The 27,701-nt window shown below is 37.6% G+C and overlaps 1 protein-coding gene across 1 annotated transcript in view; it reads left to right on the forward strand.

Moving 5' to 3' along the window:
* KIAA1211L (KIAA1211 like) overlaps positions 1-27,701 on the forward strand; it is an 85,139-nt gene that overhangs the window by 3,885 nt on the left and 53,553 nt on the right. Inside the window, exon 2 of the mRNA XM_021711535.1 lies at positions 21,028-21,107. Within this exon, the coding sequence (XP_021567210.1) occupies positions 21,028-21,107 (80 nt within the window). The remainder of the gene's footprint in view (positions 1-21,027; positions 21,108-27,701) is intronic.

Below are 27,701 nucleotides of genomic sequence, written 5' to 3' on the forward strand. Positions count from 1 at the left end.
ACAATTTTTAAACAGAGATTTCTCACAGGAACTTTGTGAGCATTTCACATTCCATTTGCTTCAGTAATGTGAAACTTATTTTTCTAAAAAAAGGTACAGGCAGATCTTGGCGTGACTCACTAGAGAACAATAGTTAAGTCATAATTTATTTTCATCTTTTTCCCCAAGAAAAAGAAAAATTGATTAAATATATATGAAATGAAAGAAAGCATAAATCTGTAAAGGAGAACTGGATCAGAGAATCACACAAACATATCTGCATTAAAACTTATAGGTTTTGTGAACAAGTGACAGGGGCCACTGCAGTGTGTCACAGGAGGCCTTGAGTTACCCTGAAGGGACAGATGGGTCTCCCCAGGGAAGTGGAATTGAAGCTGGAATCTGAAGAATGAGTAGGAGTTAGCAAGACCAAAGTAGAGCATGAGGGCAGGGAATATCGTGTTCAAGCAGAGGGAACAACATCTGCAGAGGCTCTAGGCTGGAAAGGAATGGAGTGTTAAGGGGGGAGGGAGAACAGGGCTAAGACACGCGTTGTGCCAGTGTGCGTGGGGCATCAAGTTAGGATCCAGCCCGCCTCCCTCTCTTGTCGATATTTAGATCTACCCACGTTTATGTGATTACATCCTTCTTCCTTTAATATTATTTTTGTGTGTGTTTTGGAAGTCAAGTATATCAAGTCTTCTTTTCTGAAAGCATCTTTTATCCTTTTTTGGATAATATTTTTTTAGCAGCCTTGTTGGCATGTAATTTTTGTACTATAATTAGTTTACCTGTTTCAAGTGTATAATCGATGACTTTTCGTATATTTACAGCGTCGTGTACCTGTGAACACAGTCTATTTTAGCATCTCCCCTAAAAGAAACCGTGTGTCCATGAGCCGTTACCTCCCGTTCCACCTCCCTTTCCCCAGCACCCCTCTCCTCAACTTTAGGTCACCATTCATCTGCTTTCTGTCTCTGTGGATTTGCCTATTCTGGACATTTCATTTCAGTAAAATCATACAGTATGTGATCTTCTGCAACTGACTTCCTTCACTTAGTATAATATGCTCAAGCTTTATCCAGATTGTGGCATGTATCATTATTTTATTCTTTTTATTGGTGAATAATGTTTCGTTATATGTGTATAACGCATTTTCTATCTATCCATCTGAAGATGGATATTTGGGTTATTTCCACTTTTTGATTATTATATAATTAATGCTGCTATGAACATTGATATGATGTTTTTGGGGTTTTTTTCATTTCTATTGTGATAAGATACACATAACATAAAATTTACCATCTTAATCATTTTTAAGTGTACAGTTCAGTGGTATTGAGTCATGATCACCCATCCATCTCCAGAACTCTTTTCATCTTGCAAAATGGAAATACTGTGTCCATTTAAAAATAACTTCCAAATTCCTTCTCCCCCAGCCCCTGGCACCCACTTTTATACTTTCTGATTCTATGATTTTGACTATTTTGAGTACCTCATATGTGTGGAATCATATAATATTTGTCTTTTTGTGACTGGCTTCTTTCAGCATGCAGAATGTTCCCAAGGGTCATCCATGCTGTCCCCTATGCCAGAATTCTCTAACTTTTTAAGACTGACTGATAAGGAGGGACTAATGTCATTTTGATATTTGTTTTCTATAAGCATTATCAATTGTTTATCCCTCATTTCATGCATTGCTGTCTTTTTTGTGTTTAGTTGATTTTTTTTTTTTTTTTAGTAAAATCTTTAAGGTCCTTTCTCATTTTCCTTGGGGGATATTCTGTGGCTATTTTCTTTGTTATCATGGGGATTACATTTGATATCCTAAAGTTATAAAACTCTAATTTAAATGTATACCAGTATATCTTCGATAACATACAAAAGCTGTGCTCCTTTATGGCTCTTTCCTCACTTCTGTCAGTTGTTGATGTCACAGAATTACATCTTTATACCTTATATATCCAAATATACAAACTGAACATTTTTTTTTTTTTTTTTTGAGTTGGAGTCTCACTCTGTCGCCCAGACTGGAGTGCGATGGCCGCTACTGGCCACTGCAGCCTCCACCTGCTGGGCTCCGGCGATCCTTCCACCTCAGCCTTCCAAGTAGCCAGAATTACAGGCATGCGCTACCACGCCCGGCTAATTTTTTGATTTATTGTAGAGATGAGGTCTCTCTGCCCAGGCGGGTCTCGAACCCGCGGGCTCAAGCAATCCACTTACCTCAGCCTCCCAAAGGTGTGGGATTACAGGCTGAGCCATCGAGCCCGCTACAAACTGAAAAATTTTAAAGGCATTGGTCTATTAAATAATATAGAAAACAAAATGTGACGTTATAAACCAGAATTAAAATAATGCTAGTTTCTAGACTAATAATTACATGTGCTCCTCGATTTATAATAGGATTATATCCCAATAAGCCTATCTCAAATTGAAAATATTGTTAAGTTGAAAATCTGTGACTGACTGTGGGCTGTGGCTCACTGCCACTTTCCAGCATTGCAAGAGAAGAACAGTTTATGAATGCACATTACTTTTACACCATTGTAAAGTCAAAAATCATAAATTCATAAATCAAACCATCAAAAGTCGGGGTTGACATTTTTTCTTTTGTACTTTGAATATATCAGCCTACTGCCTTCTGGCTTCCAAAGCTTCTGATAAGAAATCTACTCATAGGCCAGGTATAGTGGCTCACGCCTATAATCCCAGCACTTGGGGAGGCCCAAGTGAGAGGATTGCCTGAGCTCACAGGCTCGAGACCAGCCTGGGTAACTTGGCAAGACCTCATCTCTACAAAAAATTAACAGGGCGTGTTGGCATGTGCCTATAGTTCCAGCTACTCGGAAGGCTGAGGAGGAAGGATCGCCTGAGCCCAGCAGTTTGAGGCTGTGGTGGCTGTGAGCATGCCACTGTCCTCCAGCCTGGGCGACAGAGTGAGACTCCAACTCAAAAAAAAAATAAAATAAAATAAAATAAAATAAAATGAAAGAAAGAAATCTACTCATAATCTTATTGAGTATCCCTTGTGTGTCACAGATCACTTCTCCCTTGCTGCTTTTAAGATTCTCTCTTTGTCTTTGTCCTTCAACAGTCTGTTTATAATGTGTCTCAGTGTGGGTCTAGTTCATCCTACTTGGATTTCATTGAGCTAAGTGGATGCTTATATGTGTCTTACATCAAATTTGGGAAGTTTTCAGTCATTATTTCCTCAAATATTCTCTTTTCCTATTTCTTTCTCTCTTTTCCTGGAACTCCCACAGTATGTATGTTGGTCCACTTGATGGTGTCTCACATATCCCTCTTCTCTGTTCACTTTTCTTCAACCTTTTTTTCTTTGTGTTTCATAGACTTGGTAATCCATTGTCCAGTCTTAAGTTGGCTGATTCTTCTACCTGTTCAAATCTGCCTTTGAATCCCCTTAATGAATTTTTCACTTCAATCATTTGTACTTACCAGCTCTAGAATTTCTTTTTTCAAAACAATCTCTTTACTGATATTTCGGTATTGTTCATGTCATTTTCTTGATGTTCTCCACATCTTCCTTTAGTTTGTTGAACATATTGAACATAGTTGGCTTAAAGTCTTTGTCTAGTAAATTCATCGTCAAGTCTCTTTCAGAAATGGTTTCTGTTTGTTTTGATTTCATTTGATGGGCCATACTTTCCTGTTCTTTGTATGCTTTGTGATTTGTTGTTGTTGTTGTTGGAAACTGGGCATTTGAGTCTAATAATATAGTAACTCCAGAAATCAATTTCTCTCCCTTCCCTAGAGTTTGCTGCTTTCAGTTGTTTTTTCTTTTTAATTATTGTAGGTAGCCTCTGTGCTGAGAATCAGCCTTAGTTATAAACTTAAGACCTTCTCAGGTCTCTTCTGAAACTGTGCCTTTCTCTGGGCACGCATAGTGACTTCTCAATGTCCCTCCATAGGCAGTTTGCTTTTGAATGACCTAGTTTTTAATCTCTGGCTCTCAGAAGGGGAAAAGAGAAACATGAAGGGGAGACAAAGGACACCAGCCCATTAAATCCCCAGGAAGTTACTTGGGGCTGGAGGAAGTCTTGCAACAATGGGGAGAGGTGCAACAGCAATGGTTGTCACCCATTTGTCTACAGCTCTGTGGTCAGAAGCAACAATCAGAGCACATATCCCCAGTGTTGGGAGGACTGGGTCCTTTTTGCCCCCTTTTTTCCTGTAAGCTGCACTCAGGCTGCTCTTGGAACATATGTACAGGTGCCTGCCATGGGACTGGGGAAGTAGGGAATAGATAGATGCTATTGTGCCAAGACCTGAAATTGACAGAAATTAACCACAATTTACTCCTCAAGCATTTCGCTGGAAGTTGCTAGCCTTAACAGACTCCAGAGTTTCAAAATAGTTACATCAGACAGATTCTGCCCCTGCAATTGCTGTCTAGGTAGGAAAACAGATCCCTGGTCCTTTCTACACTGCCATCTTCTCAGAACCCTTCATGTACATATGTTTTTATTTCTCTTAAGTAGATATCTAGGAATGGAATTGGTGGGCTGTATGGTAATTTTGTGTTTAAAATTTTGAGGAACTGCCAAACTTTTCCAAAGTGGCTACTACAGTTTACATTTTCATAAGCAATGAATAAAGGTTCTAATTTTCTCACATCCTTGCAAGCACGTGTCTATCTCTTTGATTATAGTCGTACTAGTGAGTGTAAAGTAGTATCTCACTGTGGTTTTGATTTGCAGTTCCCTAATGACTAAGAGTGCTGACTATTGTTTCATATGCTTATTAGCCATTCGTTGGCCTTCTTTCTACAAGCTTTTGTTCAGATCCTTTGTCTGTTTTTAAATAGGGTGTCTTTTTATTGTTGAGTTATAAGAATTCTTTATATAGTCTGGATTCCGATCCCCTATCAGATATATGATACACAAATATTTTGTCCTACTCTATGAGTTGTCTTTACACTTTCTTAATAATCCTTTGAAACAAAATATAATTTTGGAGTCAAACTTATCTACTTTTTCTTTTGATGCATTTGATGTCACATAGGAATAATTATTGCCTAAGTAAAATGACAGACTTACTCTTGTTTTCTTCTAAGAGATTTTAGTTTTGCAGTTTGGTCTATAATCCATTTCATTTTGAGGTAATTTTTATGTATAGTGTTAGGTAAGAGTACAAATTATTTTTTGCATGTTGATGTTCACTTTTCCCAGTATAATTTGTTGAAAAGACTGTTTTCCTTTACTGAATTATCTTGGTACCATTGTTGAAAATCAGTTGGCCATAATAGTATTCATTTATTTCTGGACTCTGAATTCTATTCTGTTGATCTGTATGGCTATCCATATGTCAGTATGATGCAGCCATGATTACTTTAACTTTGTACTAAGTTTTGAAAATGAAAAGTGAGAGTACTCCATCTTTGTTCTTGTTTTCAAGATTATTTTTACTATTATAGGTTTCTTGAATTTTCCACATGAATTTTCAGATCAATTTGTCAATGTTTGCCTAAAAGCCAGCTGACGTTTTGAAGGGAGTCACATTGACTCTTTAGATCGTTTTGGAGAATATTGCGATTTTCATCATATTAAGTCTTCTAATCTTTGAATACAGGATATGTTTGCATTTATTCATGTTTTCTTTCATATCTTCCCAACATTGTTGCATTGTTTTCAATGTATAAGTGTTCTACTCACTTGGTTAAAATGAATTCCTATTTTATTCTCCTGGATGCTATTTTAGATGTAGTTGTCTTCTTAATTTCATCTTTGTATTGTTTACTGCTAGCATATAATATAAAAATACAGTAGATTTTTGTGCATTGATCTTAAGTCTTGAAACCTTGCAGACTTTAGTTCTAATTAATCATTTCTAATGGATTCCTTAACATTTTCCATGTACATGATCATGTTTTCTTCAAATAGAGAGAGTTTTACTTCTTCCTTTTCGATCTCAACGCTTTTTATTCTTTCTCTTGCCCACTTGCCCTATCAAGAATCTCCAGTACGAAATTGAGTATCAGTGTGATAGTGGATATCCTTGTCTTTCTTTTCTTTTCTTTTTTATTTTAGAGGGAAAGCATTCAGTCTTTCACCATAGAGTAGGATGTTAGCTGTAGTTTTCTTTCTTTCTTTTTTGTAGATGCCCTTTATCATTTTGAGGATGTTTTCTTCTATTCCTAGTTTGTTTAGTGTTTGTACAATGAAAAGGTGTTGCATTTTGTTAAATTCTTTTTCATCATCTATTGAGATAGTCATGTGGCATTTGTCCTTTTTCCGTTAATGTGGTTTATTGCATTGCTTGATTTTCATGGTGAACCAACCTTGTATTCCTCAATAAATACCACTTGGTTGTGATATATAATTCCTTTTATATGTTGCTGGATTAATTTTGCCAATATATTCTTTTGAGGATTTTTTTCATCTTTATCTTTGTACCTCCATTGTAGTAATCATGTGGTTTTTGTTCTTTATTTTATTAATATAGTTTTGCATTAGTTAGCTTCCATATGTTAAGCAATCTGTATTCCTAGGATAAAACTCACTTTTATATCTTGCTGGATTTAGTTTTCTAGTATTGCATTGAGAATTTTTTTGTTTATATTTACAAGAGATATTGATCTGTACTTTTCTTTTTTTGTAGAAACTAATTTTATTTTATTTTAAAGATGTAGGGTACAATTGGGGTTAAGTACATAAGTGGTCATCGTACAGATGAAGTTTGGGCCTCCCATTGGTTCTCACTTTGCCTGGGATCAGGTACCCTTGTTAGTGTTATATGCCCTTCCTCCCTCCCCTGGCAGTGACCTGCTACTGCCAATCCCTTTCATGTGGTATTCCAATAAATGTTCAGGGTCCACTTATGAGTAAGAATATATGGTACTCAATTCATTGTTTCTGTGCTAGATCACTGAGTATGATAGACTCTAAATCCATCCAAATTGCTGTAAATTTCATAAATTTGTCCATCTTTATGACTGTATGATACCCTATTATGTATATGCACCACTTTTTTAATCCGATCCACTATCGATAGGCAGCACAGTTGGTTCCATGTTTTTGCTATTGTGAATAATGCTGCAATAAACAAATGTGTGCGGGTTATCTTTTTTGTAGAATTATTTGAATTCCTCCAGATATATTCCCAGAAGGGGGATTTCTTATGGAAGGTCAATTTTTATATCTTTTAGAAATTGCAAGACTGTTTTCCACAAAGGTAATACTAGTTTATACTCCCACCAGCAGTGTAGAAGTGCTTCCTTTTACTGTATCCTCTACAGCATGTGCTATTTTTTGTTATTAATGATGGCCAACCCGACTGGAGTTCGGTGGTATCTCAGTGTGGTTTTAATTTGCATTTCTTTGGTGATTAGTGAGGCTGAGCATTTTTCCATGTATCTGTTGACTGCTAGTGTGTCTTCTTTTAAGCAGTGTCTATTCATATCTTTTGCCCACTTTTTAATAGGACTGTTTGTTTTTTTTTTCCTTTCAGCACATTTGAGTTCCCTGTAGATCCTGGTTGTTAGGCCTTTGTCAGATATACATTTGGTAAATATTTTTCCCATTCTATGGGCTGTCTCCCACTCTTGATGGTTTCTTTTGCTTTGCAGAAGATTTTCAGCTTAATGAGATCCCATTTGTCTATCTTATCTCTTATGGTAGGGACTTTTGGGGTTTTGATCAGGAATTGGTTTCCAGTTCCAATTTCTGTTAGAGTGTCTGCTGTGTTTTCTAAGATTCTTACAGTTTGAGGTTTTACATTTAGGTCTTTGATTCATTTACAGTTGATTTTTGTGTATGGTGATATGTAGGGGTTCTGTTTCATTCTTCTGCATGTGACCAGCCAGTTTTCCCAGCACCATTTACTGAGTAAGTTCTCCTCCACCCAGTGGTTGGTGGTAGAAGCTTTGTCAAAGATGATTTGATTGAGAAGTTGAGGTTTTGCTTACAGAATCTCTATCCTGTTCCATTGGTCTTTGTGTTCTTGTACCAATACCAGGCTGTTTGATTATTGTAGCCTTATAGTAAAGTTGAAAGTCTGGAAGTATGATACCTCCTGCTTTGTTTCTTTTGCTGAGGATTGTTTTGGCTATTTGTGGTTACTTGCGTTTCCATATGAATTTCTGTATCATTGTTTCCAGGTCTGAGAAAAATGATGTTGGTAATTTAATGGGTATTGTGTTGAATCTGTAGATTGCCTCAGGTAGGATGGACATCTGAACAATGTTGATTCTTCCAATCCATGGAATATTTTCCCATTTGTTTGTGTGTTCTTTGATTTCTTTGAGCAGTGTTTTATAATTTTCATTGCAGCGGTCTTTCACTCCTCTGGTTAGGAAGATAACGAGATATTTCATTTTTTTATGTGTGGCTACTGTGAATGGGATTGTGCTTTTTATTTGGTTCTCTGCTTGTATGTTGTCAGTGTATAAAACTTTGATTGTCTTTTGCATGTTGATTTTGTACCCTGAGACTTTGCTGAAGTCTTTTATCAGTACCAGGAGGTTTTTGACAGATTCTCTTGGGTTTTAAAGATATAGGATCATATTGTCAGCAAAGAAGGATAACTTAACTTCCTCTTTTCCTATTTGGATATCCCTGATTTCATTCTGTTGTCTGATTGCTCTGGCTAGGACTTCCAACACAGTGTTGAACAGGAGCGGGGAGAGTAGGCAACCTTGTCTTGTTCCAGTTTTCAGGGGAAATGCTTCCAATTTGTGTCCATTGAGCAGTATGTTGGCTTTGGGTTTATCCTAGATGGCTCTTACTATTTGGAGGTATGTTCCCTCTCTGCATAGGTGTTCAAGGGTTTTTATCAAGAAGGGCTGCTGGATTTTGTTTAAAACTTTTTCTGCATCTAATAATATAATCATGTAGTACTTGTTTTTACATTTGTTGATGTATTGAATTACATTTATGGTCTTGTGGATACTGAACCAGCCCTGCATCCTGGGGATGAAACCTACTTGGTCATGGTGGATAATTTTTGAGATGTGTTGTGTTGTTGGATTCAATTTGCTAGAATCTTGGTGAGAATTATAATTTTCTTTTATTATGATGTCTTTTGCTTTGGTATTAGGATAATACTGGCCTCGTAGAATGAGCTGAAAAATGTTGCCTTTTCTTATGTTTTTTAGAAGACTTTGTAAGGGAAAAGTTTATTCTTAGTTCTTATTTGTTTGGCATAATTTACCAGTGAAGACGTTTGAGACTGAACTATTCTTTGTGGGAAGTTTTAAAATTACTAATCAGTCTCTTTTCTTTTTATAAGTCCATTCATATTTTCTTTTGTTTTTAAAAGTCAGAGTTTTGCTTTGTCTCCCAGACTGGAGTGCAGTGGTACAATCACTGCAGCTTTCAGCTCCTTGACCCAAGTGATTCTCTCTTTTCTGCTTCCCAAGTAGCTAGAACTACAGACATGTGCCACCAATTCTTTTTTTTTTTTTTTTTTTGGTAGAGTTGAGGTATTGCTATGTTGCCCAGGCTAGTCTTGAACTTCTAGGCTCATGTGATTCTCCTCCCTCTGCCTCCCAAGTGTGAGCCACTGCACCTGGCCTCAGATTTTATTTTTCTTATTGACTCTGATTTCATAGTTTCATCTTTCTAGAATTTTGTCTATTTCATCTAGGTGACCTATTTTTTGGACATACATTTATCCATAATATTCCCTTACAATATATTCTTTTGTTTCTGTAAGGTTGGTAGTGTTGCTCTTTCATTTCTGGTTTTAGTAACTTGAACTTTCTCTCCTTTTCTCTTCATCAGTAGAGCTCAAGATCTGTCAATTTTGTTGATCCTTTCAAAGAACCAGCTTTTGTTTTCATTGATTTTAAAAATGTTTTTCTGGTCTCTGTTTCATTAATTTTTGCTGTGACATTTATTTTATCTTTTCTTCTGCTTGTTTTCAATTTAGTTTGCCCTTTTTCTTGTTTTGTATAGTGAAAACTTACAATATTGAAATTTTCCTTTGTTTTATGTCGGTGTTTATAAGCACAGATTTTTTTTCCAAGCAGTGTTTTATCTGCATTTAATATATTGTGGTTTTGTTTTCATTCTTTTCAAAGAATTTTTTAATTGTGATTTATTCTTTGACACATTTGTTAATTAGGAGTTCATTGCAAAATTTCCACATATATGTGAATTTTCAAAATTTTTACAGATGTTGATTTCTAATTTAATTCTATTGTGGTTGGAGACCATACTTTGTATAAGTTAAATTCTTTTAAATATGTGGACACTTGATTTATGGCCTACTATATGGTACATGTGTATATAGAGGTACACTATAGATAGATATACACACACACCATCTTAGATGTAGTTGGTCTATATACACACATCTTAGATGTGGTTGGCTCATGTCTTTTATATCATTGTTTATTTTCTGTTAATTTGTTCTATCTAGTAGTGAAAATGAGATCCCCGATTATTGAAGCTCCAACTATTGTTGTTGAATTGCATGTCTTCATTCTATCAGTTTTGCTTCATGTGTATTTGGGTGCATACATATTTATAACAGTTATATCTGGCCCGGCTCGGTGGTTCAGCCTGTAATCCCAACACTTAGGGAAGCCAAGGTGAGTGGATTGCCCGAGCCCATGGGTTTGAGACCAGCCCGGGCAACTTGGCAAGACCTTGTCTCTACAATAAATCAAAATTAGCCAGGCATGGTAACATGCACCTGTAGTTCTAGTTACTTGGAAGGCTGAGGCGGAAGGATCACCAGAGCCTAGCAAGTCAATGCTGGGATGGCCATGAGTGTGCCACTGAGTGTGCCGCCGCACTGTAGCCTGTGCGACGGAGTGAGACTTCAATTCAAAAAACAAACAAAAAACAGTTATATCTTCCAGGTGGATTGACTTTTTTATCATTACAGAATAACCCTATATATGTCCAGTAACAGTTTTTTCCTTAAAATCTATTTTTATGACATTAATATAGGCATTCCATTGATTATTTTAGTGTGTTAACTTACACACATTTATGACTTTCTTAAATTTCTTTATTTATTTTAATTTCATTCCATTGTTATTATAAAACATACTTTCTATGATTTCAATGCTTCTAAATCTATTTAGGCTTATTTTATAGCCTAGCAGTGGTCTATCTTGGATAAACTTTCCTATGAGCTTGAGAAGGCTGTGTATTCTGTTATTTGGCAAGGTGTTTATAGATTTCTATTATGTCCAGACTGTATGGTTCTTCAAGCCTTTTATGATTTTGTTGATCTTCCAGGTATTAGTTCTATCAATTATTGAAAGTAGAATATCAAAGTCTCCAATTATTATAGTTGAATTTTCTATTTCTCACTTCATTTCTATTTGTTTTCAGTTCTATCATGTAGATTAAGGCTATGTCATTAGGCGTATATATGTTTATAATTATATTTTCCTAATTTATTGGCCATTTTATCATTATAAAATGTCCCTTTTATCTTTAATGCCTTTTTATTTTAAGATCTATTTTGCCTGTTATTAGTATAGCCACTCCCTCTTTCTTGTGGTTGCTCTTTGTATTATGTATCTTTTTCTATTCCCTTTGTATTAGGGAAACTAAAGTGCAACTCTTGTAGACATCATATACTTGGATTTTGTTTTTTTAATTCAGTCTGACAATCTCTGCCTTTTGGGTGATTATTTAATCCATTTGCATTTAATTTCATAATTGATATGATTAAATGTACAAATTCCAGTTTGCTTTTTGTTTTCTATTTATATCATGAGTTCTTTGTTCTTCTGTTACTCCTTTACTGCCTTCCTTTGTCTTAAGTTGATATTATCTATCATATGTTTTAATTCCATATTGATTTTTAACTGTTCAATAATTTCTTCTGTTATTTTTTTAGTGGTTGTTCTAGGCTTGCGATATACATCTTAACATATCAGAATCAACTTAAGATTTATACTAATTTAATTCCAGTAAGATATAAAAACATTACTCCTTAATAGTTTCATTCCCTCCTCTATTTGTTATACTATTATTGTTGTATGTGTTACATCGATATGTAAACTCAGCAATTATACCTTTACATAATTTTCTGTCTTTTAATAAAGCTAAGAAAAGAAAGCAGATAAAAAAAAAATATATAGTGGGTTTGTAAAAATATATTAACCTTCTTATTTTACTATTTTTGTTTTTCTTTCTTTTACCCCATGGGTCAGCTTACTATCTGGTATTATTTTCTTACTTCAATATAGCTGTGTTGTAAATGGAATAGTAAGTTCCTCTTGTAGGTGTGTAAGAATCATTCCAACATGACTGCCAAAATTGTACTTGGAGAGACAGATGATGGTAAAGGATTTATTATACTAACAAGTCCTAGAGAAGGAGGCATGACATGCCACACAATGTAATGGGATTATATTGGAGGAGCTCCTAAGGAGTAAGCTCAACAGAGCAGGTAAGGAGATGAGAAAGAGTTGTGGACCCATGAGCAAGTGCCGTTATTACTGATCAAGGTAGAGTACCCTTGCAAAAGTCATGAGAGGATTTTACTGGCTCATTTGAATGTTACTAGGTCACAGATGGGGCCAGCAAAAAGGGCAACTTGTTGCAGGGACTAGCCTTCTTACACCAATGCACCTGGACTCCTGGGCATGGTGTTCGCAGCCTGTTTATGAGGGTCTTGAGGGATCAGGAAAATACAAAATTTTAAAAATTTGCAACAGCTTCATTTCTATCTACCTTTTTGTTGTTATTGACAAATATATTACATTTCTATATGTTATAGTTCCAAAATGCAGTTTTTGAATATTATTTTATACAATTGCCTTTTTTTAAAAATCGGAGTCTCACTCTGTCATCTAGGCTGGAGTGCAGTGGCATGCTCATGGCCACCCCAGCGTCAACTGCTGGGCTCTGGTGATCCTTCTGCCTCAGCCTTCCAAGTAACTGGAACTACAGGCACTACCATACCCAGCTAATTTTTTATTTATCATAGAGACGAAGTCTCACCAAATTGCCTGGGTTGGTCTCGAACCGAGGGCTCTGGCAGTCCACTTGCCTCAGCCTCCCAAAGAGCTGGGATTACAGGCTGAGCCACTGAGTCTGGCCACAATTGCTTTTTAAATCAGTTATAAGAAGAAAGGAGGAGAAATACTCAATTATACTGTCTTTTCATAATTTTCTACAAAATTACCTTTATTGATGCTCTGTGATTTTTTTCTGTGCGGATTCAAGTTACTGTTTAGTATTGCTTTCAGCCCAAATAATTTCCTTTAGTTTTTATATTGTAATACAGGTCTTCTAGCAAGAGATGGTCTTAGTGCTTTGTTTATCTTGAATACCTTTCGTTTATATTTATTTTCGAAAGATAGTTTTGTTGGATACAGGATTCTTAGTTGACAATTTTTTTTTCTTTTAACACTTTGAATATGTCACAACCACTGCCTTCTGACCTTCATTGTTTCTGATGGGAAATTAGCTGTAAATTTTATTGTGGTTTTCATCTGCATGAAAAGTCTTTTCTCTTGCTGCCTTTGAGAGAAGACAAGTTTTTCTCCTTGCCTTTAGCTTTCACATTTTGACTATAATGGTCTGGAGGCAGATCATTTTGTGTTTATCCTACTTGGAAGTTTTTGAGCTTTTTGGATGTGTAGATTATTGTTTTTTCTCAAATTTGGGAAGTTTTCAGCCATTATTTATGAGAATATTTTTTCTATAGTGTTCTTTCCTCTCTCCTTCTTGGACTCCCATTCTGAATATTGGTATATTTAATGGTGTTCTGACTTTTTCTAAGGTTCTGTTCATTTTTTCCTTTCAGATGATACAAGCTCTATTGATCTATTTTCATATTTGCTGACTTTTTATTATGCCAACTCAAATGCCCAGGCTGAGCCTCTTGAATGAATTTTTTCACTTCAGTTATTGTACTTTTAAACTCTAGAATTTGTTTTTATAATTTTAGTCTCTTTTTCAATATTCCCAATTTGATACGCCATTGTGATCATCCCTTTTAACTCTTTAAACGTGGTTTCCTTCTTTTCGTTGAGCACATCTATAATAACAACTTTGAAGGCTTTGTCTGAGAAGTTCAACGCCTGTGCCTTCTTAAAGGCAGTTTCTATTGTCTGTTTCTTTCCCTGTATATGAGTCAAGCTTTTCTTTTTCTTTGGCGTGGTTTCACCATGCTCTTCCCACTGCCATTTTGGGATTCCTACCTCTCTTCCTTTTTTGGATAATTTTTATAACTTTATTTGCTATAATACCAAACACCCAGAAAAGTTGAATAGTATAAGGAATTTCTCATATAATGTTTAGCCAAATTCACCAATTTTTTACATTTTGCCTCGTTTGCTATATCCTTATTTCTTTATATATTTATATCAGTTTTGAACCATTTGAAAGTGAGGTGGAGAAATCACTTATGTGCTTCTAAAGAACAAGAACATTCTTTTAAATAACCATAGTTACAATGAACAAAATTAGGAAATTTTAAATTGATATAATGTTATTATCTAATCTACAGTCCATATTCAATTTTTGCCATTTTTCCCAGTGATGGCTACAAAAGAAGCTCCTCGTTTACCAGTCCTGTATCATTTATTTTCTCTACTCTGAAATAGTTCCTTGGCCTTCCTCCTTGTTCTTGACATGTTTTTAATAGTACAGTAGAGTTATTTTACAGAATGTCTCTCACTGAGGTTTGTCTGATGTTTCCTTATAATTAGATTCTTCTTTGTGTGACATTTCAGTGCTGGCCACTTGTATATGTTTGACATATCTGTTCAAATTATTTGCCCAGTTTTGGAGGAGAGGGGTTGTCTTTCATTCATTGGGTTTGGAATTTGTTTATATATATTAGATAAAAGGTTTTTGCCATGTTTTTTTCCAAATATTTTCTCCCTGCCTGTGGCTTACTTATTCCAGTTTTCTAATGTTGTCTTTTGATGAGCATAGGTATTTCATTTTGATGCCCTGCACAATATACATTTTTATGAGTTTTTTAAAGGCATGTCTAAGACATCTTTGCTTTTCCCAAGGTCAAGAAGATAAGTTCCTGTGTATTTCCTTTTAGAATCTTCCTATATTTTTTCTTTTACATTTATGTTTATTATTTCGCCACTTTTTTATGTGCCCCATTTGTTTGGTTGCTGTTGTTGTACCTGTGTTCTTCCTATTCTGCCTTTGGGGCTAATTGAATTTTTTTAGTGTTTTATTATAAATTATCTTTGGCTTTATAGCTGAACCTTCCTGCATTTAGTTTTTTAGTGTTTGCTCTGGGGGAATCACACTATTAATTCTTAAGTTTGTCACTGTGTGTTTACAGTTAATCTTGTGCCACTTCAAGTAAAATGCAGGAACCTTGTGATAGTTTAGTCATATTTGTAACCCTCAGCTTTATGGTGTAGGCAGGTATTACATCCACATACATTGTAAAGTCATAATATCATATTATATTTTTCTTTAAATTGACATATACCTTGAATAAATTTAGAGAAGGAAAATATGTACTTCTTAATATTTACTCACATATTTACCATATACAGTGTACCTCATTCTTCCTGTAACTTTCATTTCAATATGATGTCATTTTCTTTGTAGTATATATATGCTGGAAAAAGACTCTTGCATTTTTTACTTATCTAAAAATGTCTATATTTTGCCTTCATTATTAAAGAATAATTTTGCAGGATATAAAATACAGGGTTGTTGTTTTTCTTTCTTTTTTTTTTTTTTTTTAAGTTGGAGTCTCACTCGGTCGCTCAGACTGGAGTGCAGTGGCCACTCTCGGTCACCGCAGCCTCACCTGCTGGGCTCTAGCGATCCTTCCGCCTCAGCCTTCCGAGAAGCCGGAATTACAGGCACGCGCTACCACGCCCGGCTGATTTTTTGATTTGTTGTCGAGATGAGATCTCACTGCCCAGGCGGGTCTCGAACCCGCGGGCTCAGGCAATCCACTCACTTCAGCCTCCCAAAGGCGCGGGATTATAGGCTAAGCCACCGAGCCAGGCTGTTGTTTTTCTTTCAACACTTTAAAGATGTCTTGTCCCTTATTGGTCATGAGTATTTTTTTTCTCTTATGTATCATATAATTTTTCTCTGGCTGTTAAGATTTTCTCTTCATCTTAGGTTTTAGTACACTAAGTTGTATCCCACATTTCTCTAAGGTCTATGATGTGCCTTATGTGGTTTTCTAAAATTCTTGGATCTGTAATGTCTTTTCCAGCATTTTTTGGAAATTTTTTTCGTAAATTCTCCAGATTTTTTTCTGCTTTTTTGTCTCTCCTGTCTCTGTCTCTCTCTCTCTCTCTCTTTCCCTTCCCCCTCCTACTCTTCCTCCCCCTTTTCTCCCTCTCTCTTGCTTCTTGGAGTCAATTAGATGTATGTTAAGCTGATTAATATTGTCCCACTGGCCACTGAGGCTCGGTGCACATTCACTTTTTTCCCCAGACTTTTTTCTCTCTACTCTTCAGATTGGATCATTTCTACTGATCTATCTTCAATTTGATTGGTCCTTTCTTTTGATGTTTCCAATCTGCTGTTAAGCCCATTTGGTGAATTTCAGAAATTATGCTTTTCATCTTTATGATTTCCCTTGGTCTCTTTTTTATAATCTCTAGTTCTAATTTTAAAATTCTTCATCTGTTTATTCATTATGGCTACACTGTTTTAAAGTCCTCAGACACATATATGGTGGTATCTTTAAAGTCTTTGTTATTTACACATTTTGGTCACTTAGGATCATTCTCTCAAGTGTTTTTTTCTCATGACGATGAGTCATATTTTCCTGTTTATTTACATGTTTAGTGCGTCTTGGCTACATGTTAGACATTGTGAATGATACATTGTACTAACTCCAGAATCTGTTATCTTCTGAAGATTGTTGATTTTGTTCTAGCAGGCTGCTACCTTGGCTGGACTCAAACTGTGAACTCTATCTCTCCTGCAATGGGCAGTAGAAAAATCTGAGCTCATTTCTCTCAGCCTTCCAGCTGTTATTGTCTGTCTACCTCCTTGGGGGTCTCCCCATTATATGCATAATTCAGGAGAGCCAAGAACTAGGAAAAGTGCGCCTAGCTCTGAAGTTCTTTCCTTCCTAAAATATTTCCCCTCACTTTCCATCTGCTCTGGTAGCCCTAAACTCCATTCTTTGATCATCAAGACAGTGAGTCTTTTTAGCTTTCTCTTTGAGCTCCAGTCACTCCGTAATACACACACCAGGGAGTTTTTCCAGGTCAAAAGCCCTACACATGTAAATCTCTCCTACTGCAGTTCTCTTCTTTCAAGGGTCGATTCCAGTCTAATTTCTGCCTGCTTTTGATTGCCCATTACTGTTTTCAAATTGTTGTTTTTAATATTTTGTCCACAGTTTATCATTATTATCGGTAGAAGGTTTACGTGGTATAGGCTACTCCACCCTTATGGGAAGTGGAACACACCTTTAAAGTTGAAGGATTTTTTTTTTTTTTTTTAGAGTTTAGGATTCATGTTGGCGGTTATATTCTTTCATCGGAGTTTTCTGCTTAAAATACTTGTCTTTGAGAGGATATCATTGCCAGTGTTGACCTGAAAGTTGGTGAGTACAGAGATCCCAGAGAAGGTGATGCAGGATAGCGGAAGAACCGGCCGTGGAAAGAGGGTGAGGGAGAAGAATGTTGGCAGGGCAAGGGGGAGGACACCAGATGGCAGTTGCTGTTTCACCTAGTCTTCCCTAAGGCTGACTTTATGTAGGTTAGATCACCTCCTCAAGCTGGATGAGGGCAAGCTGAGCCAAAAGTGACTCACTCTGGGCCTCTCTACAGCTCTCCCGGGTGAAGTGAACTGATATTCAAGAATCTCAATTGGGTACCAATGCTCAGAAGCCCTTCTAGTTTTCCAGTTATCTTTTGTATGTGTGCTGTGTTCCGTGCTTTCTTTAGGTGCTGTCCTAGGCACCAGTAAGAGAGCCTTGAGTATAACAAGCATGGCACTCACATCAGGAAAGCCATTTGGGAGAAGGGGATTTTAAGCAGACACCTCCCAAAGAAGTTATTAATGACACCCTTAGTGAGCATTATGAAAGAAAGGTGCAGGAGGCTAAGAAATAATCCACAGGGGTCCGAACGTAACCTGGAAAGTGGTGTGGAATTAGTGACTCTGTGGAGGTGAAACCTAAGGCTTTCATACATAATTATGTGCTCAGATGTATGTGGTCAGGGTACAAGATATTTTTCTTTGTATTGTTCAGGTGAATGTAATGGATTATAAGCTTAAAAACTCTATATTGAACTCTATTCTCATTCTTCAATTCAACTAATGATGGAATTCTGCCATAAGCTGGGAAGGAGCCTGTGGCCACAGGGTGGAGAGAGAGGGAGCAGGGGAGCCCCCACATTGAGCCTTTCTTGGATACAGGGCTCCCTTGGGTTCTGTGGGTGCCCAGACACACACTAATGAATGCTGTACAATGCAGAAAGGGATGGAGGCTTCACACCCTTGTGAGTTAATTGGAATCCCTGAAGAGGCTCCTCAGATCCAGGTTTCATTTAAAGAATAACTTTGCATTATTGTGACACTTGGAGCTGTCAGAACCACAGAGGCAGGAGGGTAGAGGACAGATGCTGGTTGAGGGAATATTGAGGTGGCCTGACTGGAACTCAGAGTATCAGTGAGAAGAAAAAGCAGTGCTGGATGAAATTAGGTATTTGCCACATTGTCTTTCTAATTATGGTTTTCCCCTAACCTTTACTTGAATTTTACTGAGGATGGGGGACCATGTTTAGAAGGGCAAGCTACTTAGTCCAGCAGAGATGACATTCTATTGTCTCAGCTCTGGGGAATTGCACCTGGAATGTCTGTGAAGGGGACGGTTCTCCATCTGTGCACTCTGTATTCTCACAGGGCAGATGCTCCCCCATGACCTTGAATGTGCTTTTTGTCAGTTACCTGGCAATAGTTTGAGTCCATGCAGCTGTGGGGATTAGAAGGCACAGGGGAGCTGTGGGAGATTTCAGTGAAAGATTCTGTCCTTTGGATTCTCCAGCTTCCCTTGAGGCTCAGCCAAGGACAGCTCAGGACTCTGCCCCCCACTGGGCCAGTGTCTGCTAGAAGCAGGGACCACACTGCTCTTGTCTGTCACTGTATTCCAGCACCTCAAGGGCACCTGCCCATACTGGGTATACAGTCAGCTAGAATATAGAGCCTGGTGTCTGCTTTACCACCTTGGGCAATTTAAATAAAATATGTCCTCATCTCCAAAATGGAAATTTTAAAAGTTCTTGAGGAGTAAATGAAATGGTTCAGGTGATACGCTGCATGCTTGATAAGTAATTTGTAGTTGTTGTAGTTAATGCCAAACTCAAGCAATGGAATGCGCTTGCAGTTCTGCTTTCTAGCTCAGTGGCAACCTCATGAGTTGGTGCCCAAGGGAAATAGTTAGTGACTCTTCACCAACCCTTACCATTTTTGCTCTCCTTCTTGTTCCTTATTTTTTCCTTCTCCATGGCCTCCTCCTTTGAATTTCCTGGTATCTATCCCCTCCTCCAGTAGTATCACTGAACAAAGGATACTTAGGGATCAGGAGGCTGCTGACTGACTCTCACATATTGTGGGTTGAGGGAATGACCTTTGGAACACCTGGGCCTTTGGATTGGGCCACCAGCCTAGAACTGTTGTCACCCTTATTCTGTTTGACAGCATTGTCTGTTACTTTGATAATGGATGCAGATAACGAAAGCAAGGATGCTCTTTGAAACCTAAAACAGTGGTAAGGGGTTTGAAAAATACTATTTCTGTCCAACCCTCATTTAATGATAGCATACTCATGAGTCAAATTTAGTGAGGTTCCAACAAAGAGTTTTTGGCAGAGCTGACACAAGATGAGACATTTTAATGAAGCCAAATTGCATAAAAATGAAAAACCAAAGTTGGTGAAGTATTTTTAGCTTTTAAGGAATTGACTGGTAGAAAGGACAGACATTTTGACACCAATCTTAAAGGAGACCCAAATGTTAGAGCCAACGATGGCTCAGACCTATGATTTCTTTCATCTGTTAAATATTTTCTTTTTATTTCCCTTATCACTTCTCATTACATGCTGTGTACAGGTGGTAGATGTGAACTGAATAATAATATTTGAGCCCTTCTTTTTTCAGGGTTAGGATTCAGGTAACTACCACTAAGAAATAACTTTCCAAATAAATGATATGATAGTACATGTGGGTAGAATGCCCCATTTAAAGGTCAGCTATGAAAGGCAGGGACAGCTAGCTCGATAATCTTTAGTGGGAATACTGACTGTAATTATTTATTTGATTTCCATGAAGCGTCAGAGATGTTTTTATTTAGGAAGAAGACAGATGACAGATCCATATGGATGAAATGATAACATTAATAGTATCTGGTTGATTTGCTTGGAAATTACCTTTTTAGGCATGAGGAGGGCGAGTGGGGGTAAAGATGAAGCAAGATCAGCCATATGTTAAGTTCATTATATATTCTCTGTACTTTTTGTATCTGTTAGAAATTTTTCATTAAGTTCAAAAAAGAAACTCATTGTAAATAAATGACAGTGCAGCTGTATGTAGAAACATTATTCTAGCCATTAAAATCACACTTATGAAGAATCTTAATGATGTGGTAAAAGTTAAGAAAATCAGGAAACCAAGCTTCCTAATATGATATACCTGTGCATATACACAGAATATTTGCACAGAAAATATATTGGAAGGACGTGAAAACATTAACTGTGGTTACCCTTGGTTGGTGGGATTATGGGTGATTTTCATTCTCTGTATTTTTGAAACTTTCTTTAGTAAACCAGAGTAGAACGTTACTTCTCATAATTCGAGAAAAACTTTTTTGAAAGAAAGATCCTAATCTGCATTGCGCAAATCGGTGAAGCATTTTTTCCAGTGATTCAGTTTCCATTAAAATGCCCTGGTCAGTGATTAAGCAGTTGTGTTGTTACTCATCTTGTGGCTGTGAATATGTGTTTGGCCTGTACTGTCCTGCACTCTGCTCTGGACTCTGTCTTTGCTGGGAATGTGTGTGGGCGTGATCATGGCAAAAGCAGCCATCATCTCCACTTCATTCATTGGTAATTGCCGCTGAATATATTCCTTTAACATAAATTTCCATCTGATTTCAGGGACCTGGACATGATTTCCACAAGGGTGATGGACATTAAGCTTCGGGAGGCCACAGAAGGCCTTGGGGAAGACAGCACAGGTAAGGCCCTGCTTCCCCAGCTCTGGGAAGAGCCTTTGCTTGGTTGTAGGGCAGGGAGAGAGACTCATAGAGCCAAGTCTTTGGGGCTGTCTGTGTAGACAGTTCCCAGTGTGCTCAGACACCTCCAGGTTCCCCACACTGAGACTGAGAGCACATCCAAATTATTTAAGGTCATTTGAGGGCAAGGCTCCTTTGCTTCTTTGTGAAAAATGGGAACTTTTAACCTCATTTTCCTGATTCCTAGAGTTAACCATGCCCCCATGTTTGGTTGACTTAAATGCAAAGCAAGAGGAACTAAATGAATTCATTCATCACCTATGACTATCCATAGGTATCAGTAGGAGGCTGGACAAAGTCCAGGATGCCCTGATCATCCATAAAAAATAATTGTATCAAGAGAGGGCCTCTGATCCCTCTCTTTTATGACTTTTATTCTTTAAGACCTTTATCATATCCTCTACTGAGCTAAATTTCAGGCCCATGAATCATCATGTCATGATATATCCCAAGAGTTATCCAACTCTGTGATTGGTGTACTGTTATCCACACATCACTATTTATTACATCTTGATAGAATTGTAAAATTTATATTAAACATTAATCTCAGCCAGGCTCGGTGGCTCAGCCAGTAATCCTGCGCCTTTGGGAGGCTGAGGTGAGTGGATCGCCTGAGCCTGCGGGTTCGAGACCCACCTGAGCAGCAAGACCTCATCTCTACAATAAATCAAAAAAATCAGCCAGGCGTGGTAGCGCATGCCTGTAATTCTGGCTACTTGGAAGGCTGAGGTGGAAGGATCGCCGGAGCCCAGCAGGTCGAGGCTGCGGTGGCCGGGAGCGGCCACTGCACTCCAGTCTGGGCGACAGAGTGAGACGCCAACTCAAAAAAAAAAAAAAAAAATTAATCTTCCACAATGTACCCTTTCCCTAGATTAGCCATTTATTGCACTCCTCTTACTTTGGTAACAAAGGTCTACAACTCTCTCGTGTTTAAGTTCAAAACACCAGTAGTGATTTTCTTTGATATAGTTCAGGAGAAACAACTTTTAATAATATTAAATCCTAGTTCATCATAACTAGCTTAAGATACTAATCTTATTAAAGACTCTATTTCATATATTATAGATAGATTATTCTTATTATTTCATACTAGAACCACTTTTCCTCTGTCACATTTTAGTGGATACCAAATAAACCCAAATTTACAGTGAAGGTTTTTAGATTAGCACTGAGGAAAAAGTGGAGTTTAAAATTTTCTCATATTATGAGACATTGAATCATTACTTTAACAAGAAATACCGTACTGTTTAAATAAATATTTAATTAGCCTGAAACAACCTCAATAAATGCTAATTCTGAATATTTACAGAGGTTACCATGAAGAATCAATTTTACAAAAGAGAGACACTAAGTATTCTTTCTTCAAATAGTGAACTTAAGTTATTCAGACCAACCATCTCCCATTTAAAATTTAAAATGCGAATTAGGATATTCTTTAAAATGTTTTTCAAAGTAAGAAATAATGAGGCCAGAATTGAAAGAAAAATGGTAGCCTGGAGAGATAAGTGAGCATAACAGCCACTTTTGCCTTCGGATCATTTGCCAATCTTGGAAATTTTGAATTTCATTTTCGTGTCTTTTATGAGGTGGAAGGATCAGAGGAAGGGTCAGATGTCAAAAGTACAAAGCTGGTACAAGGTAAACTGTTTAATAGAAGACCCTCCTGCAATAAGGTGAGAGTCTACGGAACTGCAAAATCTGGGTAAATATGAACCAGGGCAAGCCAACCCTTATATAGATTTGTAGCTTGAGTTTGCATCTCTTGGGTAATTCAGAGAACCCCAAATCTTGCGTGTGGTTAATAGAACTCCTAGACTGGGTGTTTTAACACCAGTTACTTTGCAGAAGCAAGCACTGTTCTCTAAAGGAAAGTGCTTTCTATTTAGACTTCGAATTATTACAGAAAAGAATATTTTTGGTACTATGAAAAGCATATAGTCAATGATAACCAGGCATACGAGGCAACAGGACACCATGAATGAGAACCAACATGCTGTGGGTTGAATTGTGTCCCTTCCCCCTAGTTCATATGTTGACGTCCCCAGTATCTCAGAATGTGACTTTATTTGGAAATTGGGTCATTGCAGATGTAATTTGTTAAGATTAACCAACACTGGAGCAGAGTGGGCTCCTCAAACAATATGACTAGTGTCCTTATAAAAAGAGGAAATTTGGATATAGACATGCACACAAGGAAAACACCATGTGAACATGAAGGCAGAGATTAGGGTGATGCATCTACAAGTCAAGGAACACCGAAGATTGCCAGCAAACTATCAGAAATTAAGGGACAGACATGGAACAGATTTCTCTGTCACAGCCCTCAGAAGGAACCCACCATGCCCCAAACACCTTGATTTTGGCCTTCTAGCCTCCAGAACCATGAGACAATACATTTCTGTTGTTTAAGACACCCAGCTTGGGGTACTTTGTTACAGCAACCCTAGCAAACAAATACACAACAGAAACAAAAGAAACAGACACACAAAGCCATCAATTATCAGAATTATCAAGTAAATGCTATAAAACAATTATATGTACTTGGAAGACAATAAAAAAGTTTGAAAGCATCTGAAAGTTCCAGAAACTGTAAAAAAGTGGCATAGTACCCAGACAGTACAATAAAGCATGAAAAAAGAAATAAAAGACATAAAAATTAAAGAAGCAAATACAATTTTCTTTACTCGCAGATGACATGATTGTACAAAATGTACAAAAAAAAAAAAAGCACCCAGACCTCTTAAACAGCTTTAGTGAGGTGGCAAGATATAAGATCAAATATAAAAATCAATTGTATTTCTATATGCTAGCAATGAACAACTGAAAAATTGAAATTTAGAAAAGTACCATTTACAGTAGCACCAAAAATCCAAAAACTTAGGCATATATTGAACAAAATATATGCAGGATCTACATGCTGAAAAATACAAATAATTATGTAATGACATGAACAAAGACCTAAATACACAGAAAGAGATTTCATGTTTCTGGATTAGAAGACTCAATGTAGCTGTAAAATTGTATGTTAGTACGTGTAGGTCGAGTACACTGTTTAAAAGTCAACTACGGAAGGCAGAGGTACAGTTAGCTTAATATGTTGTAACAGGAATATGACAGGTAATCGTGTAGTTGATTTCCACAAAAAATCAGGGATTTTTTTTAAAATTTAGGAATAAGCCAAATCTATATGGATGAAATTATAGTAGTGTCTGAATGATTTGTTTTGAAATAACCTACTGGGAATGGTAAAGATGAATCAATCAAAATTCCCACAAGATTTTTTACAGATATTATCAAACTGATTCTAGAAGTTATGTGAAAAAAAGCAAAGTACTAGAACAGGTAAAACAAATTTGAAAAAGAATAAACTTAAGACTCACACTACCTGATTTCAAGACTTACTGTAAAGCTAAGTAATCCAAACAATGTGGTATTGGCAAAATGATAGATACATATAGACCCACTAGAGGGAATGGAGTACAAAAATAGAACCATACAAATATGGTTAGTTGATTTGGACAAAGTTGCAAAGGCAATTCATTGAAGAAAGGATAGTATTTTTAACAAATGGTGCTAGAACAATTGAACATTCATATGTAAAAAAGTGAACATTGATGTATACCTCACAGGTTATTCCACAAGTAACTCAGAAGGTGTAATAGACAGAAATGTAAAACTCTAAAACCTTTAAAAGAAAGCGTAGGAGAAGATACTCATGACTGAGGATTAGGCGAGAGTTCTTGTCTGTATCCATAAAAGAAACAGTTGATAGATTAAACTTCATCAAAATTTAAAAATTTTCTCTGTGAAAGACGTGCTTAGGAAAATGAAAAGATAAATCACAGACTGGGAGAAAATATTTATAAGTCATACTTGATAAAGGACTTATATTCAGCACGTATTTAGAACTCTCAAAATTCAAAAAAAAAAAAAAGACCAAAAACCCAGTTACAAAATGGGCAGATTTTAAATGATGCTTTACCTAAGAAGATGTATAGTTGACCGATAAATACGTGAAGAAGTGCTCAACACCTATAATCATTAGGTGATATAAAACGACAGTAGAGTACCACTATACACTGCTACACACTTATTAGAATGTAGTAATTTTTTTTAACTTACAACAAGAGCTGGTGAGGGATGCACTGCAGGTGGGAATGCAAAATGGTACAGCCACTTTGAAAAATATTGTGGCAGTTTCTTATAAAGTTAAACATATACTTAACCTATGACCTAGCAATCCCACACCTAGGTACTTACTTAAGAGCAATGAAAACTTAATTTACACAAAAAATTATAGCAACTTTATTCATAATTGCTAAAAACTGAAAAGAACCCAAATATCTTTCCACCGGTTAAAACAGTTCAACCAACTGGTATGTGCATACAACGGAATTCTACTCAACAATAAAAAGGAACAAACTATTGATATAATATGAATAAAACTCTAGTGTGTGATGCTGAGTGAAAGAAGCCAGAATCAAAATACGACATCCTGTATGACTCAATCTATATGACACTCTGGAAAAGGTAAAACTATGGAAACAGAGAAGTTATTGGTGGTTGCCAGAGATAGAATGCAGAGGGAAGATTTGATTTCAAGAGGGTAGCATGAGAAAATTTGCGGGCTGATGGTGCAGTTCTATATCTTGACTGTGGTTTAATTTTGCAACTCTATATACACCCAAAAGAATGGATTCTGTAGTATTTAATTTTTTTTTTTTTTGAGTTGGAGACTCACTCTGTCGCCCAGATTGGAGTGCAGAGGCCGCTCCCGGCCACCGCAGCCTCGACCTGCTGGGCTCCGGCGATCCTTCGGCCTCAGCCTTCTGAGTAGCCAGAATTACAGGCATGCACTACCACGCCCGGCTGATTTTTTGATTTATTGTAGAGATGAGGTCTCGCTGCCCAGGCGGGTCTCGAACCCGCGGGCTCAGGCCATCCACTCACCTCAGCCTCCCAAAGGCACGGGATGACAGGCTGAGCCACCGAGCCCGGCGGTATTTAATTTTAAAAGTGATATCACAGATTTGAAAAACAATCAAATGAATTTCTAGAAATAAACATCATTGCTAAAACTCGTCTGTGTGTAAGTGGGCATGTGAGTGACTGAGTGGGGACTTGGGAGCAAGTGGTCAGGGCTCTCCCGGTGAAGTGGCTGGTGCCGCAGCTGCTCTGCTTGGACACTAGCATTTCCCAGGATGCAGAAGCTGAGTGCAGTTTTGTAAAATCAACAAAGCCCTTCCTGGGAAGAAGCTGCCAGGAGTGACGGCCGGCACCAGGCGCTGCCCCACCACTGCAGCACCAGGCCAGACACTAGCAGTGAGCGCCACTGAGGGAGCCAGAGGCAGAGTCCCTCGAGAAGGTGAAACAGGTACCCCCCCCCACCATCTTGAAAACTGGCAAGGGAGGTGATCCAGCAGGTTCACCGTGCAGCAGTAGACCTGCTCCCTGTGACTGGAAGGTTAACTACTCTGGGGTCAAGGGAGGTGATCCAGCAGGTTCACCGTGCAGCAGTAGACCTGCTCCCTGTGACTGGAAGGTTAACTACTCTGGGGTTGAGTGTGACCAAGAGGGAATATCCTGAAAGCACAAACTTTGGAGGGTCTCAGGCACCCCACCCCCTACCCTGACTCAGCCAGGGAAAGGGTGCAACCAGGAAAGGATGAGGAAGACCCCCCCACCACCAAGACATCAGTGGTGAGTCCTGGGCTGACCTAACTCCCTTCTCCCCAGCAATCCTAAACATCAGACCCACACAGTTGGGGCACTACTATGTTTAGGAACCCAGTGGAGCCTGGGTGGCAGCCATGATAGAAGGATTCTACTCTAGGACAAAGCTGCCTGAGGGTCCCACCACCAGCACCTGGAGAGGATACAATCCTGTACCTCCTCACCAGGGAGGGGAGGAGGGAGGGGAGGACTGATACCCCACCCACCCTTACTGCCCACTCCTCTCTCAGTGTACCATGCTTTGGGGAGACTGTGTACACACCCACAGCCCGGCAGGAGATGGCAAGCAAGCTTGCCTGTAAGCAGCTGAGAGGAATAATTACAGAACCTGCCAGAAGAGGGCACTTAGTGCCCAGAAATTTTTCAATTTTTTTCTATTCCGTGTGTGTGTGTGTGTGTGTGTGTGTGTGTGTGTGTGTGTGTGTGTGTGTGTTTGTTTTTTGGCTTTTCTTTTTTGTTCTTCTTTTGTTTTGGTTTAGTGGGTGTGTGTATATGTGTGAAGGTTCGATTTTCATTTCCTCTCCCCCTTTTTTTTCTTCTTTCCTTGTTTTCTTTTTTCCTTGCTTTTCTTTTTTTCCTCCATTTATTTTCTGTCTTTTATGTGTGTGTGTATGTGAGTGTTTGAGTTTCTGTTTTTCAGGTTTCTTTGTTGTTCTTTTGTTTTTGTTTAGTCTGTATGCATGAAAGTGTGTGTGAGGTTTCAATTTGCACCCCCCCCTTGTTTTTCTTCTTTCATTTTTTGTTTTCTGTCTGTGTGTGTTTGAGTGTTTGTGTTTTGGGTTTTCTTTTTTGTTCTTCTTTTGG

This window comes from Carlito syrichta, unplaced genomic scaffold (assembly GCF_000164805.1).
Source record: "Carlito syrichta isolate Samal-C Ts95f unplaced genomic scaffold, Tarsius_syrichta-2.0.1 Scaffold302353, whole genome shotgun sequence".
NCBI classification, from domain to species: domain Eukaryota; kingdom Metazoa; phylum Chordata; class Mammalia; order Primates; family Tarsiidae; genus Carlito; species Carlito syrichta.